At 41.7% G+C, this 18,382-nt stretch overlaps 2 protein-coding genes across 2 annotated transcripts; both read right to left on the bottom strand.

Annotated features, from left to right (window-relative positions):
• Positions 1-1,351: 1,351 nt before the first annotated feature.
• LOC139341932 (protein LBH-like) lies at positions 1,352-11,403 on the bottom strand. The gene is made up of 4 exons (XM_070978669.1): positions 11,208-11,403; positions 5,573-5,651; positions 4,209-4,383; positions 1,352-2,315 (listed from the first exon to the last, which is right to left on the bottom strand). The coding sequence occupies exons 2-4, from the start codon at positions 5,648-5,650 to the stop codon at positions 2,248-2,250; spliced, it is 321 nt and encodes a 106-aa protein (XP_070834770.1). The 5' UTR covers position 5,651; positions 11,208-11,403; the 3' UTR covers positions 1,352-2,247.
• Positions 11,404-13,520: 2,117 nt separating this feature from the next.
• LOC139341930 (neuroblast differentiation-associated protein AHNAK-like) lies at positions 13,521-16,626 on the bottom strand. Its single transcript, XM_070978665.1, has 2 exons — positions 16,338-16,626; positions 13,521-16,064 (listed from the first exon to the last, which is right to left on the bottom strand). Exons 1-2 carry the CDS (start codon positions 16,556-16,558, stop codon positions 14,375-14,377), a joined length of 1,911 nt encoding a protein of 636 aa, XP_070834766.1. The 5' UTR covers positions 16,559-16,626; the 3' UTR covers positions 13,521-14,374.
• Between the last annotated feature and the right edge of the window lie 1,756 nt (positions 16,627-18,382).

Below are 18,382 nucleotides of genomic sequence, written 5' to 3'. Positions count from 1 at the left end.
TGGTGGAAAGTCACTATGAGTGCTTACACATGATTTACTTCATTATTTCCATTTCATGCTACGTTATACTTTAACTCTACGACAGTTCAGAGGGAAATACTGTACTTTTTACTTCACTACATTTATTTGAAAGCTGAAGTTACTTTGCACATTCAGATTAGTGCTGTGCGATATTACGATATATGTCGTAGTGCGACAGAAAAATGTCTACCGTACGATATAATCCTCTATTGTTTATATCGTAATTTTAACATGTGGGCTGTGGTTAGCTCGGCTAATGTAACTGCAGCAACGCTACTGCTTTGCGGTAGCAGTTTACGTCACCTGCAAGAACTCCTTTACTGCACTGCTAACGTTTTCAGCCATTTGTGCGAGAGCCAGCGGGAGCATGGACGTAAACAATGTAGCAGAGATGGAGAGCACAGTGGACACTGAACCAACAGAACCCAAAGAGGAATTGGTGCCGAAAAGAGGGAACAGGAACTCCATTGTTTGGCACTGGTTTGGATTTAAAAAGGCAGACACTGACCAAAAAACGGTAATCTGCAAAACATGCCGCCTACTAGCAACTCGAACACGTCTAATCTTTTCTATCACTTAAAGACACGGCATGAAGAACAGTGCAGAGACAGCGTTAAAATGCGACAAACTACTAAAGTTAAAGTAACAAAACAGAAAATAGTAATAAAAGGGACTCTGGCTCTAAAAAGACTTGTTATTGTTTTTTAATTGTCTTGTCCCTTTATATATAAAATATGTGTTTTATAAATGAAAGGAGAAAATAGAGGATTTGCCATTCATTTCATGTATATATATATATATATATATATATATATATATATATATATATATATATATATATATATATATATATATATATATATATATAATTTTAAGGAAAAACACTGTATCGGGATATATATTGTTATCGGGATATAAAATTACCTATATCGGGATATAAATTTTTGTCCATATCGCACAGCACTAATTCAGATCGATGGAAAAGTATTATTAGAAGTTACTGTAAGCCACCCAGCAGCACATGAAGTAATCAAATGAGTTCCACCTTTACCAGCTGCAACATTAAAGTATATAATACATAATATAATATAATAACATCACAGGCTTTATTCTGAAATTGTGCATACTAATATTTTTTGTACTTTCATTATAGTACGAATTTAAATGCAAGACTTCTACTTGTACAGTATCTTTACACTGTGCTAATGCTGCTTTTACTGAAGTAAAAGTTGCAAATATTTAGTCCACCACTGCACTTCAGGTGCTCCAGACCTTTCCCCTTATTTCAGATCTTCCAGAGCAAACCACAGGAACAAAGAATTAAAGAGCGTTTTAAGAATTTTCAAAAGGTTTATTACTTCTGCAATAATTTAGGCTTCCAGTATTTTAAAAAATATCATGTCTGTGACAAGCGACACACATCTAAAATATCCTGGTTGTTTTTACTTCTGTGGTCTGTAACAAAATGGATTGCCTTTAAACTCCTGTGAACATATTGCTCCAGTAAAAGTCACCACCATCACATTCCCTTTAACACCTACTGCATGAGGACAACGCTCACATGTTAGAATATATTAAAGAATGTATCGTAGCAACACCGAATAAAGTGATGAAGGCTTCCTTAATCAAACACGGTTCTTTAAACATCGCAGCTATTACAAAGTGAATCGTGAGACCAAGATCACCAAAACTACAGCAGTCAGCACTTAACATACAGTGATGTCATTTACATCTAGAGTTAATGTAAAAACTGTGCACAAAATACAGGAGCTACCATTAGTAGTATAGTAGTTTTAGTATGGCACACATGAGCTAAATACTTCAGACAGCATTTAGAAACATCTGTCCAGACCCCGTGGGATGTGAGACATCTGGACGACGAGGGCTTGGAGCCAGACAGAAACTTTAATTATCGAATTAAAAACCTATATTTATATCAAAATCACAAAGCTGTAAATCATCTTCATTAGCGTAACGTGTCAGAACAACCTCCTTCATCAGCGGCGATGATGAGTACACCGAAAGAAAAAACACCTGGAAACATATTGAAGAAGACTCTGGCTCCAAGCCCGGGAGCTGGGGTTTGGGAATCTGTTTTCTACCCTTCCTCCTCTGCCTCTCTAATCTGTCTGTCAATGCAATCTGCTCGTCTATTCGACTCTGTTTCATTCATCCAGGTCTGGACACACTCACAGTAACAGTGGATTACGCAGCAGGAGAGTTTGTTCAGTTGGAGTCCTGCATCTCGGCACCTGAAGCCTCTTCATCCACGCCGACGCTCGACTGTTCCTCATCTGGAAAAACACGCAGGGTTACCGGATTACTCCCAAATACGTCACATCAGATCAAATCATTTAGATTTCTGTCACTGTTTTGTTGCTGTGAATGAACAGATCTTGTGTCGTGATGCTCTGTGCCTTCATCAACACAAAAACAACACTTAGCAGTCAAGCTAGCAGCTCTGTGAGGCTGCGCTGCTCTGAGACAAATGCTAACAGCAGCATGGTAACAGTGACAATGCTAACATACTGATGGTTCACAGGTGCTGACCATGTTGCTCATCAGCATTAAACACAAAATATGGCTGAAAAAGTCATCCTGAGGAGAGCGTTGAAACAAATTTCAAAGCAATACTTTCATTAGTAGTCGATAAATGTCAGCGACTACCACAAATATCAACCTCTAGGAGGCGTTAGAGGGAGTCAGAGATCACAATCATGAATGTCTGAACGTTTCACAGCAAGATTTGTTCGTAAGTTTCAGTCTGCACCGACAGACAGACACCACCATCCCTAAAGCAGCTAGCAGGGCTAGAGTAGCTCTACTTTGAACCTGTGTACTCTAAAGGTGTTTTTAAGCATTCTTCCTCCTAAGCAGGAGCCACTAACTACTATCACCAACGATGGCAACAACACACTGATCACAGCTGTCAAACTGTGGGTATGGTTCTTAAATCGGTTTAAATTGGTTGAACGAGTAAAAATCAACAGCAGATTAAGTAAATCTCTTGTTTAAAGCAGCAGGTGCTCAGATCAAACTCAACAGGAGATCAAATAAAAAGTGCAGATAGATTTTCTAAATGTCTGAGCTCCACTGGAATGATATTCTCTAACGTCTTGATCGGCCACAAACCCCAGACGTGGTGAATACTGCTGCGTTTCACGACCTAAAGCGGTGCTTAGAGGCGGCGTGAAAGCTAATAAAGTGAATGTAGAGAGCCGACCGGAGGCAGACAGGTGCAGGTCATGGCTGCTCCAGGTGAAAACTCTCCCCTCCAGCGATTCATCCGTAGAGGGAAATCGCATTTATCTGAAGTTGTGACTGCAGCTGTTCGCTCGGACCGATGCTGCCGCTCTTTTCTCAGCTCACTGATGCAAATCATCATATCTCTGCAAACCGTCACACCGCAGCACTGAGCTGCCTCGCCCAGTGTTTCCTGCTCACGCTCCGCTCGGCCGCTCAGGTGAGACCGACTGCAACGAGCCTCATTAGCATAACGGACGAGCAGCAGGAAGTCATCACAGGAAATAACCTTTTATGGGCATAAAGAGACGGATGTTCATCTCTGAGGTCCGGCAGCTCGTCCTGTGTGGAGACGCTCTGTTTGCACGACCGTATGATCGCCTGGAAAGTCACTAAATACAATTACTCAAGTAGCATTTTGAGGTACCTGTACTTTACAAGTATTTCCATTTGTGCAACCATATACTCCACTAGCTTTCAAAGGGAAATACTGCATTTTATTCGACAGCTTTAGTTACTCCATGAAAGCACATGATAATCTATATAAAACACATAAAACAAAATAAATTAAGTATTTCAAACCTCCACTTTGGTCCTCTTGTCATCCTCTTGTCGGAGTCATTATAAAGCCTCTGTTCACCTCTAAACTTCTCATAATGCTTTAATTTAAATAACTGTTCAAGCCACAAAGACAAAATTTATCTGATTTTTCACAAAAAACATGAAAGATTGGAGAAAAAATGACAAGATTTGAACATCAGAGCTTTTTCTTCTTTCCTCATTAATCATCTCATGACCCCTCAGGTTTACTCTGTGACCCTTCGGATGGGCCTGAGCCGCAGGTTGGGAACCTCTGGACTAAATGAAGTGTGAATGAGCAGCTACAGCAGTGAAATGCTATCAAACATCTGATGATGAAACAACGATACATCACTCGTCCTCACCTGCAGCGTCCTCCTCTGCACGCTGTCTCTCAGCTTGGCCGTCCGGAGAGCTCGGCTCGTCCGGCGGCCAGCGCAGCTCGCCGCTCTCCACCTCGGCCGCGTCCATCGGCTCGACCACGATGGACGGGAGCCTCTTGGACAGCTTTGGATACCTTTCATGGGTATCTGGGAAGATCTGTTTGAAGCTTATGTAAGGTGAACCGGAGGGATAAAAACATCTTTACTCTCACTGAACAACAATGCCGTTAAAGGGATTAGGAAAATTGTGCCTTTGAGATGAAGGATCAGCAGCTGGACTGATGAAGATGACTCGACTGATTTGTAGCTTTGATCTCAAACTGAGCTCCTGTTGCCTTCTTTTCTATTTTCTACTTAGATGTAAATGTTTAAAACTGGGACAAAGTCTGAGTCTGATTCATCAGAGCCGACTGCAGTGACTCCTCAGTCTTGTTAAATAAGGGCTTTAATTATGTCCAAAATGTCCTCCATCAAGCTCTGAATCATGCTCAAACATGGGCTGCAGCCATTTTAATGAGTTTAATGTGTAAAAATCGACAGGAGAGAGAATGACCTCTTGTTGCAGCCTTCACGAAAAATCCTTGATTAGATCAAACTGAAAGAAGATAAAATGAAAAAGCACTGTATCCACTGAATAAAGTGAAGATAATAGGATGTGTCTGAACCCAGACACCCAGATTTATTAAACACAAACCATAAGTTTTATAGCACATCGCAATAATAATAATGCTGATAGTCAGGAAAACAGTAAAATAAGAGCGCACATGTCGAGTCTGGGTGTACAGATACGGACACTGTCAAACACCTGAAGCCGGCCACCAGTGATGATTGAGAGGGGAAACTGTGTGTGAGTCCATACATCGTTTTTTTGAGAAAATCCTTTAAGCTCAGCTTTAACATCTTTATGTTCTGACCTGCAAATCACCAAATCAAAACCTCCTGAGAAACGCATTACAAATGCTGGTTTTCAGTCCGTTCTGCTGTCGTTTTCCCATTTCACCAGAGAGAGTTGCTTCAGTAGATTTCAAACTAAGCATCCGCCTGGCACTAAAGCACGACTGATGACTTTCCCACTTTAATGATGATACGTTGTGTTTAGAAAATAAATCGCACAGTAGTAGACGATAACTCACTCGTCCTTTTAGCTCAGCTGGATAAGACACGTAACATTTACTCGCAGCAGGACGGAGTCCAACTAATGCCCTTCGACGCATCAACCCACATTTTACTCTTGCTCATCGCTCCTCTGACTCACCACTGTATGCTTTCTACCTGAATAAAACAGGACTGGTCTGAAATAATCTGAACACACATATGAACATTCACACACACACCTGGAAGGATACTGCGCCCTGATCCGCCGCTGCTCCGCCCCCGCTGAAGTCCTCCGTACCTGGCTCCAGAGAGTTCATCACCTCGGTCATCCTGGAGGAAAACAAGTGCCGATGGTCAACCAATCAGGTCGCTGCCTGTGCAGAAACTCTGCGTCCTTTGGCTCTGAGGTGGTCGATGTGAAACCCTGAATGTTCAGATGACTGCACGGTATCTTCCTCAGTACTTTCTGATTACTGACAACATCCAGAGCAAACTACCAGCTGTAGAAGTGCAGCTGCCTGACGTGATGTTTGGTATCAGTACAGTTACTCAGGTATCATTTTGTGCATCCTTGAGGTCTAACAGATGTGCTGAGTGCATTTCCCTCTTGCAGAGCTGATCTTCATCACTGCCATCGCTGGCACTTTGCTGTGTTTTTGACCAGTGGATCCCAGAAAACCTGCAGGGTACCTTTAAGGTCGTTTTCACACCTGACCAAGCGGACTCGGTTCGATTGGGGAGCTGAAAGTCGCAGCACTGTTGCTTTTATCACTTGTTTCGGTTCTGCTTTCACGCTGTGATTTCTAAAGCGCACCGAACTCTCAGAGCAGCATCACGTGGTTGAAAGGGGCGCTCGTCGATTGGACAAAGTAGGAGGGGAAATCCCTCCCTCCCGGCCCGGAAAAACAACAGTGAATGCAACTGTTCCTATAACGCCATCGTAGCTCGTCAGGGATTGATTCTGTTATTTTTCTAACTTTGACGATCTAACGTGACAACAGATGAGCTCAGAGTTTAAGGACTGTGACTGTTGGTAGTTGTGATTTGTTTTGTTTAAATATGCCAAATTGTGAATTTATGGGTTATTGTTGTTCAGACAGTTGAGCTAAGCTAGCTAGCAACTGCTAATGTCAGCGGTCACTTGTTGCCATAGCAACAGTAAACATTCACGTAAGGACTAATGAGCTGTAAACAGAGATGCAGAATCAAGCTATATTATAAATACAGATGAGATACGTTGTGTTTTAGCATGCGCATGCACTGCGTACAGTGTCACTACATACATTTGGTCCTGTGTTTGGTCCGGTGAGCTTTCACACTGCATATGAACCAAACCGGGGTTCACTTGCCATCGAACCGAGACCCACGTTTTCAGGCGGACCAGAGTTCGCTTGTTTGGTCCGCAAACATGTCCTGGGCTCCACCGAAGGACTCAAGTGACATCCTCTGGGTGACATGATGGGGTGTCAATGGCCTCATGTTAAAGTGCGAAACAACACAAAGAAGCCACAACAATAATGACCAAAGGTGGCAAACACCTCAAACACTGCATTTGAAGGACATGTGAGCATAATATTTAAACAGCCTGTAGCTGAATAAAACACTGAAGAGACTACTGCATTGAAAATGAAGCAAAGTTGTGGACTGGACAGACAAACGATAAGGACCAACGCTGAGGGGAACTTCAGCTTCATCTGATAATTCTCTGTAGGTTCATCACTGCAAGCAACCACGTTGTTTTCCCGTTGTGAAGTATGAAAATATCCATCACAGCTGCTTTAACTGGTATTATAACTGCAGTTCTTCAAATGGCCACTCGAGGCTAAAAAAGCAAGCCAATCCCCACAGAGCTCCATATTAAAATGTCCAAGTTTACAGCAGAATTAAATACGTTTACAGCAGTTTTGGTCTCTAAAGAGGTTAATCTTCATGCTTAAAGTTTCACATAATTATTGGTGTGTCCACTTCGAGTGACAGCTAGCTGCTAGATTTCAGCAACCAGGCCTCATTCGTCCCACCTCAGCTCCACCCTCGCTCCACCTCTTGGCCGATTTCGGATTAGAGTTTGGTGGAGTCAGGCGCTGCCAAGATGGCGACAGCTGGAGTCACTGAGCTTCATAATGGCTCTTCAGAAAGCTGTGGATGACGTCACGGAGACTACGTCCATGTTTTATACAGTCTATGGTTATGACCAGTGTCTCAGCAGAAGATCAAGACATCCTCCACCTCCACCTCCACCTGGTTGTGCATTACACCTAAAATAATACTGGGGGCAGAAAAACTGGACTTGTGTTAAAAATCTAGACTCTCTGCCTCCTTAAATCCAGCCAGCAGCACCAGTCTTCTGCTCGCTGGTGAAAGCCAGTCTTTACATGTGACAAGTTATCAGAAACACCACTTTCCATACAATCACACCAGCAGTTGCTGTTGCCATGGGGACGAGCGATTGAGATTGTATGCCTCTGATTGTCTGAGTAGTGCACTTTGCCTGAGCGCACGAGGCCGAGAGCTGATTTGGGGGTATTCATGTGTGCCGTTACGCAGCAATTACCGCCGTCAGGACGGGGCCGTGTTGTTGTGAGACTTTCTCTGTGAATCCTGGAACTGCTTCTGTCCTTCATCATCGCGGCGCTGAGACAATGCAGCCTTTATTCTTCATCAGAGGCTCGCATTGTTCCTGCAGAGGGAATGTGTGCGGTCACGCCGGCCCATCGCGTCCGGGTATTTTAAAAAGGCTCTGTTAGGTAGCAGCTGAGGAGGCTCTGCACATGATCTCAGCCTGACCTCATGCATTCATTCTGCGGTGAGGTGAAGCGTAACAGACACAAGGATTTAGATGCTGATGCCAGGCGTGATGCGTCCGTCATGCTTTGATTTTCCTCTCCAGATGAATAATGATTTCTCATTTAAGTCATTAGGTCTGAACAAGGTTATCCATGTGTTGCTGTCTGCCTGTTTGCTCTGCGGGAAGCTGCTTCACTTCTGCCTCAACAGAGGAAAATTAAATGTTAAGGCGCTCCACATTTTCAGCTGCTGGTTCACATTGTGGCATCTTGCTTTGTAGCAATGGAAAATGTCTATTCATCGAGATGAACCGAGCAGAGGCCATTTCAAAGTGTTAAAGAAAACGTCACTTCAGTGAAGATTTCATGGTTGTTGACTTTCTAGACGTTGTAAGTGAATCAGTATCAGAACTGCAAATATTAAAGGGCCCCGTGAGGTTTTCACCTAAACAAACAAAAGCTGCACAGAACGTTTGCAAAGTCCATTTTTTAAAATATTTTTAATCATGCATTATTTGCCGGCCGCGACCTTGAACAAAACAGGGGTCCACTCGTAAAAACATTGCTCCACAGCGCTACTAGTGGTCAAAACGTCCACATGGTACCTTTAAGCATGAATTGGAGGTACAACTATCAACTGTTTTCATTACAGGTTCATAGAAAAAGTCAAAACTGAGAGCAGAAATCAATCACAAGTAATAAAAACCCAGTGCTGGAAGAAGTATTCAGAACTTGTACTTCAGTTGAAGTAGAAATACCACTATGCAAAAACACTATTACAATTAAAGTCCTGCATTCAAAAGCATACTTAGCAAAATGTTCTTAAAGTATCACAAGTAAAAGTATTATGACTGATAGAGTACTATTTTCTAAACTGATCATATGTTTTGTGCGTTAAATCGTATTAAGTAGCATAAAATGGAAATATTCAAGTGAAGTACAAGGACCTCGAAATTGTACTTCAGTGCAGTACTTGAGTGCTTTACATTCCACCACTGCAAGAATGTCTTAAAACTGCTAATTCTTTATTATTCACTGTCAAAAACTTAATTTAAGCTAAACTTCATTAAATTCATAATGCTACGAAAAAGAGAAATAGAAGTAGAAATCTCGACAAGCCGCAAGCTGCAAATGTTTCAATTATTATTAATCTACTAATCAAACATCGAAGCTGTCGTCAGTTACCTCTGTGCTGATTGGATAATTGAGTAATCAAACCGTTGTTTCAGCATTAGTCATTATCTTCTATCATCTGATGTCTAACCCTTTTCCAAAACTTAAAGTCCAGCAGCTGAAACGATTGGTCAATTAACAGATCAGACCAACGACGGAAAATAAACCAGAAGCTAGTCCGACGATAGATTCACTGTTTAAGGAAAAATGACTTGCGTGGATTTGTTCCTTTTCTCTTTTGACAATAATAAATCATTTGGGATTTTTGACAGTTGGTGGAATTAAATGAAGCATTTGAGGACGTCGTGTTGGCTTCCAGGAGATTTTAACAAGCGTTTTTCACTGTTTTCTGCCTTTATAGTTGGAAAATAATTGGCAGATCAACTATAATGAAGGGCTGCACGGTGGCGCAGCAGGTAGTATGCGTGCCTCACAGCAAGAAGGTTGCCGGTTCGATCCCCGGGTCCCCTTTCTGTGTGAAGTTTGCATGTTCTTCCCGTGCATGCGTGGGTTCTCTCCGGGTACTCCGGCTTCCTCCCACAGACCAAAAACATGCTCATTAGGTTAACTGATGACTCTAAATTGTCCGTAGGTGTGAGTGTGAATGTTTGTTTGTCCTTGCATGTGGCCCTGCAATCGGCTGGCGACCGGTTCAGGGTGTACCCCGCCTCTCGCCCATTGTAGCTGGGATAGGCTCCAGCCCCCCGCAACCCCGAAAGGGATAGGCGGTATAGATAATGGATGGATGGAACTATAATGAAAATCTTGAAACTGTACAAGCCAAAGCCCACAGGAGCACCTTGATGTACTGCAGCATCACTCAGCTGCAGACTTGAGTTTGAAGCCAGATGCTTGCACCTACGAGTCTTTTTTAATTGATTTCCACTTGAAACGGACCCAAATCTCCAAAAAACGACCCTGCTCGTGGCCGCCGTCTCATCTCCCATCCTGGCTGTTTGCTTTTCGGATGAAAGACGTGCATCTGGTGTGACCTCACGGATTAAAATTCCTCCTCTCTTCTGTCCATCATGGGATTCATCATGGTGGAGATGGTCCAGTTAAAGGCGCAGCGGTTCCCAGAACTGGGCTCCTCGACAAACGCTTCAGTTCCACTGTTTAATTTCTGCAGGAATAGTCTATTGATGGGATGTTGCTCGAATGGCTGCTCTACTCTCTCTCCTCTTATCGCCCCAGCTGCACTTCAAACATTTTTTTTTCCCATTTCTGCTACTACACCAGAGCCAGCAGCATCACCACCTCCTCAAATGCAGGTTCCTCAGATAAATCCAGTAAGTTTTTACAGCCCAAGGACATGAAAAAATTCAATCCATGGCCAAATATGGAGATATTCTTCTTTACTTACCACACAGCCTCCTGAAATGTCCCTCTGCCCTGTTTTCTGTGCAGTTTCAATAGATTTATTGGTCTAATTCTCCTGCTTTATGTTTGGACTCAGATGCACCAAGTTGATGTTTTAATGGCAAAGAAACTTAGTTGTACGCATTTGATACATTGACAACATTATGCGGAATTTAATAAATGTGTCCACTGGAGCTTTACCTGCATGGCACACAACAGGTAGCCAGTTTACTGCAGGTAGCAGAAACTATTAATAGATTTAAATACCGGTGTATGAAGCACAGCTTCTGCTACACCTACACTTCCACAGACCACGCAGGCTGATCAGCTTTCTGCCCACAATCCCACACACTGAGCATCAGCAGAGCACAAAACCCACAGGGGGAAGCAGCTTTCATGAATTCTCCTAAAGCTCTCAGGTCCAGCTGAAACCATCAAACTCATTAGTTATTTTTATCTAAAAATTAAAAAAACGAATAAAAGCAGCTTCTAACTCAGGGTTCAAACACATGAAGAAACGTTTGTCTGATTGTTTCCAGAGTGGTTTAAAAGGCGGATAAAAGCTCCGTACCTGTCTGCGGGCTGATCCAGTGTCTCAGAGCAGGAAGGTGTCCGTCCTCCGCTGCTTCATCACACTGATGCTGCTGATGCTGATGAGGATGATGATGATGATGGTGGTGATGATGGAGATGATGATGCGGGCTGTTGTGGGCGACAGGCGGCGGGGCGAGCGAGGCTCCCGGTGAAGTTGCCGCTCGCAGTAAAGTGTTCGGAGCGTGCGCAGTGGAGCGGGACCGGCGCTGCGTTAAAGGACTGTCGAAAACGTGACGATTAGAGGGGGAGTGGGAACGAGGTGCTGTGGTGAGATCAAATAGCAAGAAGTATGTGGCTTCCCGGGAATACATGGGGATATGCATTTTGGGTGGTTTGTGCAAGGGCCCCTTAGTTCCAGTTAAGGAGTATTTTAATGCTACAGCATACAATGATACTTTAAACAATAGGTAATCTCAGCTTGTGCCTCTCATGTACTGACTTCAAACCCATACAACACCTCTGGGATTCACTTGACCACCAAATGCAATCCATATGTTATTGCCCAACATTGCTATTTTATCTGACTGATGCTCTTTTGGCTGAATGTGTGTGGATCTGCAGTCTCCCCTCCTTCCCCCCCTCTGTGCTCTGCTGTTTTCCGTTTCTGGTGTCTCCTGTTTGTCTCTCACCTGTCTGTGTTCCAGTGGGGCGTGGCCAGCAGGTTGGGACCGGCCTCCTGAACTCAGCTGCAGGCAATCACCAATCAAGACCCATCTGCTCACTCTGTATATAAGAACCCAGATTACTACCAGTATTCATCCTGTCGTCTGCCTTGCTGCACGGTAATTACTTACCTGAATTTCATGTTAAGTACTCAGTCAGTTTTTGCCTTGTCTATTTTCTGTATACCTCATTGGCTGTATTCTCCCTGTTGTGCTCAGGTGCTTAGCCCACACCTGCTTTGTTTGTGTCCTGTTGGACAGACACATTTATGTCCATGGTTTTAGAAAGGGATTTTCAAATAATCGGATGTGGATCTAGTTTTGAGGCGTCCATATTCTTTACCCAGGGGCGCACACACATTCCCCTGTGGTGTATTTGACAGACTTCAGATTAGGGCAAATGCACAAATGCAAACCTTGTCTTTGCATAAATGTGATTTTTGGACCCAATTTACCAACAATCCCTCATTTACCAGTGAAAATGACTTACTCCACATTAGAATATCTTACCTAGAAACTACCATTTCAAGTGATTCACTGGGTTAATTAGTATGTGGGTTGATTATTTATTTATTGTTTATTTAGTCCTAACAAAGTTATTGAAAAATTACATTGCTACAGATAAAATATTTAGCCAACAATCTCACCACTGACAGTTCAAACTTCACACACTTTGAAAATATTCACATTTATTGGAAGTGTTAGATTGCAGGTGCAGGTTTTAATCTTTGGTTTTGTATCAGGGTGCTAGAGCAATGCTGGGGTTTACATATGGATCACACATTGTGCCTTTTAACTAGAAAGAAAGCTCTGTCCAGTGTCCCTGCTGTTGAATCTTCGATAGTATAATTTACGAGGAGCACTTGAAGGCAGCGCCTATTCAGCGGTGAAGCGATCGGCCGTTAGTGATTTTAAATTAGCTAATATCATTAGCAGTTAGCTCAATTTAACAGGTAACTCTTTACACTTTATGCTGTCATGCTAAAACTCTAACGCACGAAGATGCCGTGTGTTTCTATGGGCCTATTTCATGTTACAACATGTAAGTGAATTACTAAAGGCTTATATTATGCTAAATATCAACCAGCAACAAAACATATAGTGAGGGAAAAAATGCTTCTTTTTAGTCAGCAAGCTAGCACAGCTAACACAGAGGGGTTCAGTGGCTTTAATGAGCTTTTTCTAACCCTTTATTTTATCCCAGGAACACAGTGATAGCTGGTAAGAGTAGCTTTGTGAGCTGTCTCCCTCTAGTGTGCAAATACATGAGTATTAATGTTTCATATAACCATGTTGTGTAGTCCTGAGATGATACGCTCACGAGTAATGTATTTTTGAAATGTTTATATTTCCCTAAACAAATGCAGCCCTTCAGCATTTGATATTTTGAATAGCAATTATCCAGGACTCATTGAGAGACCTATTTGAGTAAATCAAATGAAACAGAATAAACAGGAAAAGGTTGAATTTAGGCCATAAGCCAGAGGGGTTTCACTGACCTGGATTTCAGAACGTAACTCATCATACAAGTATATATAATAATGTTTATTTATTATGTCTAACTTCGCACCTTGGGTTAGAATTCAAAGAGGAGCAGTTATCAAATAAAACTCCAGAGAAGAGCTATTTACACAGCCATTTAATATTCCCACTTTGCACAGTTATATCGAAAGAGAACATACTGTTGGTATATTTCTATGGTAGCAAATTAGGTTCTAAGCAAAATATTAATAAAAAATATAGTTGCAGCAGTACACTTGCTGTGTTCGATGATAAGCGTTTTCATTTCAGCTATGCATTGCTATTGTTTCTTTACATATTAGCTACAGCAACAGGTATAGCTTGGTGATACATATCTATATTGATCTTTCAGTGATATACTGCATTATTGTATTGTCGGTGTTCTCGTTTGTCAGTTTTACAGTGAATTTATTGTAAACATATTTTGGAATGTCAGTAACTGATCAATTTTTGCAACAGTCTTGTTCAAATGAGTTATTAAATCAAATCCACTGGTGATTATTATGTAACAATTAAGAGCACAAGTTTGATCAGTCGCGCACATTAAAAACTATCAAACAACAAAGATACAAGTTTTGATAATCAAAATGCATGGCTTACTTCAGTTCTATACCATAATAAGCAAAGATATTTGGTGAAGCCCTGTCATAATTTGCAGTCAGGGTGCTCAGTTACACAGCTTATTAACAATTTAATTGCATTGTCAGTCTGAAACACATTAATGTATCTCTTTACAGGTCAACAATATGTAACCAGAGATTGAAGTTAACTGACAAAATCTGACAAAATCTTCCCTGTGATTGGTAAGTTGAAATTGCCAACAATCTTTTCCAGTCGCCAACCTGTTTTCTGTCTCAACCTTCTGTCGCATGGCTCATGGACAGTGAAATTCAGAACCCACCAGCCACTGAGCTGGACAATGAGGAATTGTATCTTCAGACATAATTTACATTGAGTTATTTCACTTTTCATCTCCATCAAAGAACTTCATTTTCTCCGAATGCACAGAGTCTCTCAGTCGTTGAATGGATGAAGCTGTCTCACCTGAGATGGGCTCAGAAGAGTCAAACATATGTGTAATTTGTTTAGTTACAACAATTGTTTCTTTGCTTTCACTTCTTTCACTTGATGTTTCTCTCACTAAATGCCTCTCTAAGATCATTCTCTTGCCACTTTGGGAATCTTCAACAGTCCATGATGAAGCTTCGCTTGCCTGTGATCTTAGGGGAAGACCTTCAGCTGATTGGACTTGGACAGCAGTTAGTAGCTTGGCATGCTGTGCCTCTGGTGTTGCTTGTATATTTGATGAAAATACATGTATTTTTCCAGATTCTAGTCTGAGTGTGTCTTCTGATGAAGATGAAACTCCAGATGACAGAATGGTGATTTTCTCAGGCAAGTTGGGCTCAACCGAGATCAACTCAGTCCTTGTGGTGGAAGTAATGATGTTGCTGTGCATCTCTTCAAGCCCTGTCACAGTGTTTGGATCAGAGTATTTGACAGTTACCTTGGTTGGAGATGATAAAGATAGACCAACATGCTCACTTGTCATTGCAGAGCTAATATCAGCAAAGGCATCAGATGACTGTACAGAAAAGGTGGGGCTTATTTCCTCATCTCCTGTTTCCCGTACTGGGCTCTTTTCATCTTTGTGCTCAACTTTTTCAGAAATCTTGGCAGGTTCTGATGGGGAGGACAGTCCAAACTTGGGGAATTTAAACCAACCTGTCCTCTCAGGACTTTTAGTAGTATCTTGTTTCGCACTTGTTTCCTTTTCCTTTGGCTGTATCTGCTTTTCACTGGTCTCATCTGTTTCACGAACATCCTTTGAAGTTCCAAGTGTTTCTTCCTCTTTCTCTGTTTTTGGAACATCAAATTCTACATCAATATTCTTGAAGATTTCACCAAATGATGTTAAAGTCATTTTTGGTGATTTACTCTCTCCTTTAGGCTCAACTTCCATTTCCAGTTGATCTTCGTTGGAGTCCGCTTCAGTTTTGTCTTCAGGTTTTGACTTTGAGAAACTCAGCTTTGGCATTTTAAACAACGGTAGTTTGAATTTACTTGGAGAGCTATGACCCACACTGTCAGTCTCCGTCTTTGTCATTTCAGTATCTCTTTTTCCTGCGTTGGACACATCTGTTTTAATATCAACACTTGGACCTTTGATGTTGACCGCAATATCCTCCTTAAGTTTAGTTCCATCAGTTTTAGCTACTTTGTCTGCATCAGGTGCTTCTATGGTGACATCGTAGGTGGCACTTCCAAATTTCGGCATTTTCATTGTTGGCATTTTAAATTTTAGTGGCGATCCTCCAACATCTTTTGACTTTGCTTCAGTCTCAGAATCTGTGATTTCCACACAAGCTGAAGATTTGACTTCAATTTCAGGGAGTTTGACCTCTGCTTTAACTTTTGGCAGTGTGATGTCTACATCTTTCTGTGATGCATTTAAATGTTCTTCAGAACCTTTTACTTTTGGCACAGTTATACCAAACTTTGGCAATTTAAACTTGCTTCCTTGTCCATGTTCAGCCTCAAGCTCGGGAGCTTTAATTTCCATTTCTGGTTGTTTGACTTTCACTTCTCCCTCTAGGAGAGAAACATCAACATGTGGATGCTCAGCATGGACTTTGGGCATTGAGATGCCAAACTTTGGCATTTTAAATTTGTTTCCTGATGCCTCAAGTTCACTTCCTTTAGCTTTCCCATCAACATATGGACCTTCTGTGTCAATGCTGGGTGCTGTAACATCCACCGTAGCTCCCTCCTTTGGTACTTCCAGCTTTGCTCCGTCAATGTTGATGTCTTTGTCCATATCAGGTACTTCCACACTGACCTTTGGGATAGCAGCTCCAAATCTGGGTAATGTGAATGTTGGCATTTTAAGTTTTGATGGTGATCCTACAACATTACCCGCTTGAGCTTCAATCTCAGGAGCTTTAATTTCCACTTCAGCAGATGATTGCCTTATTTTAACATCTGGAAGTTGAACAGCTTTGGCTTCTGGTAGTGTCACATCTACATCTTTCTTTGATAAACTTAAATCAATTTCAGGCCCTGTTACCTTTGGCATTGTGATTCCAAACTTTGGCATTTTAAACTTGCTTCCTTTTTGTTCATGTTCAGTTCCTGTAGTTTTCATATGTATTGATGGTCCTTCAGTGCCAATGCTGGGTGCTGCAACGTCAACTGTGAGAACCTCTTCAGGAATTTTGATGTCAGCTCCATCCATTTTGATGTTCTTGTCTGTATCAGGAACTGTGACACTGGCACTTGGCATTCCAACTCCAAATTTTGGTAATTTGAATGTTGGCATCTTAAATTTTGTTGGTGATCCTTCTGCATCCTTTGTCACAACCTTGATCTCAGGAGCTTTAATTTCCACTTCAGCAGAAGGTTCTTTCAGTTCAATGTCAGGAAGTTTGACTTCAGCTTTGGCTTCTGGTAGTGTCACATCAACATCTTTCTTTGCTAAACTTACATCAATTTCAGGCCCTGTTACCTTTGGCATCGTGATTCCAAACTTTGGCATTTTAAACTTGCTTCCTTTTTGTTCATGTTCAGTTCTTGTAGTTTTCATATGTATTGATGGTCCTTCAGTGTCAATGCTGGGTGCTGCAACGTCAGCTGTGAGAACTTCTTCAGGAATTTTGATGTCAGCTCCTTCGATTTTGATGTTCTTGTCTGTATCAGGAACTTCGACACTGGCACTTGGCATTCCAATTCCAAATTTTGGTAATTTGAATGTTGGCATCTTAAATTTAGATGGTGACCCTTCTGTATTCTTTGTCACAACCTTGATCTCAGGAGCTTTAATTTCCACTTCAGCAGAAGGTTCTTTCAGTTCAATGTCAGGAAGTTTGACTTCAGCTTTGGCTTCTGGTAGTGTCACATCTACATCTTTCTTTGCTAAACTTACATCAATTTCAGGCCCTGTTACCTTTGGCATTGTGATTCCAAACTTTGGCATTTTAAACTTGCTTCCTTTTTGTTCATGTTCAGTTCCTGTAGTTTTCATATGTATTGATGGTCCTTCAGTGTCAATGCTGGGTGCTGCAACATCAACTGTGAGAACCTCTTCAGGAATTTTGATGTCAGCTCCATCGATTTTGATGTTCTTGTCTGTATCAGGAACTTCTACACTGGCACTTGGCATTCCAATTCCAAATTTTGGTAATTTGAATGTTGGCATTTTAAATTTTGATGGTGATCCCACAACATCACCCACTTGAGCTTCAATCTCAGGAGATTTGATTTCCACTTCAGCAGATGATTGCCTTATTTTAACATCTGGAAGTTTGGCTTCAGCTTTGGCTTCTGGTAGTGTCACATCTACATTTTTCTTTGATAAACTTAAATCAATTTCAGGCCCTGTTACTTTTGGCATTGTGATTCCAAACTTTGGCATTTTAAACTTGCTTCCTTTTTGTTCATGTTCAGTTCCTGTAGTTTTCATATGTATTGATGGTCCTTTGGTGTCAATGCTGGGTGCTGCAACGTCAACTGTGAGAACCTCTTCAGGAATTTTGATGTCAGCTCCATCGATTTTGATGTTCTTGTCCATATCAGGTACTTCTACGCTGGCACTTGGCATTCCAACTCCAAATTTTGGTAATTTGATTGTTGGCATCTTAAATTTAGATGGTGACCCTTCTGTATTCTTTGTCACAACCTTGATCTCAGGAGCTTTAACTTCCACTTCAGCAGAAGGTTCTTTCAGTTCAATGTCAGGAAGTTTGACTTCAGCTTTGGCTTCTGGTAGTGTTACATCTACATCTTTCTTTGCTAAACTTAAATCAATTTCAGGCCCTGTTACCTTTGGCATTGTGATTCCAAACTTTGGCATTTTAAACTTGCTTCCTTTTTGTTCATGTTCAGTTCCTGTAGTTTTCATATGTATTGATGGTCCTTCAGTTTCAATGCTGGGTGCTGCAATGTCAACTGTGAGAACCTCTTCAGGAATTTT

The sequence above is a fragment of the Chaetodon trifascialis genome, chromosome 14 (genome assembly GCF_039877785.1).
Source record: "Chaetodon trifascialis isolate fChaTrf1 chromosome 14, fChaTrf1.hap1, whole genome shotgun sequence".
NCBI classification, from domain to species: domain Eukaryota; kingdom Metazoa; phylum Chordata; class Actinopteri; order Chaetodontiformes; family Chaetodontidae; genus Chaetodon; species Chaetodon trifascialis.
This window is presented reverse-complemented; position numbering and strand designations above follow the sequence as displayed.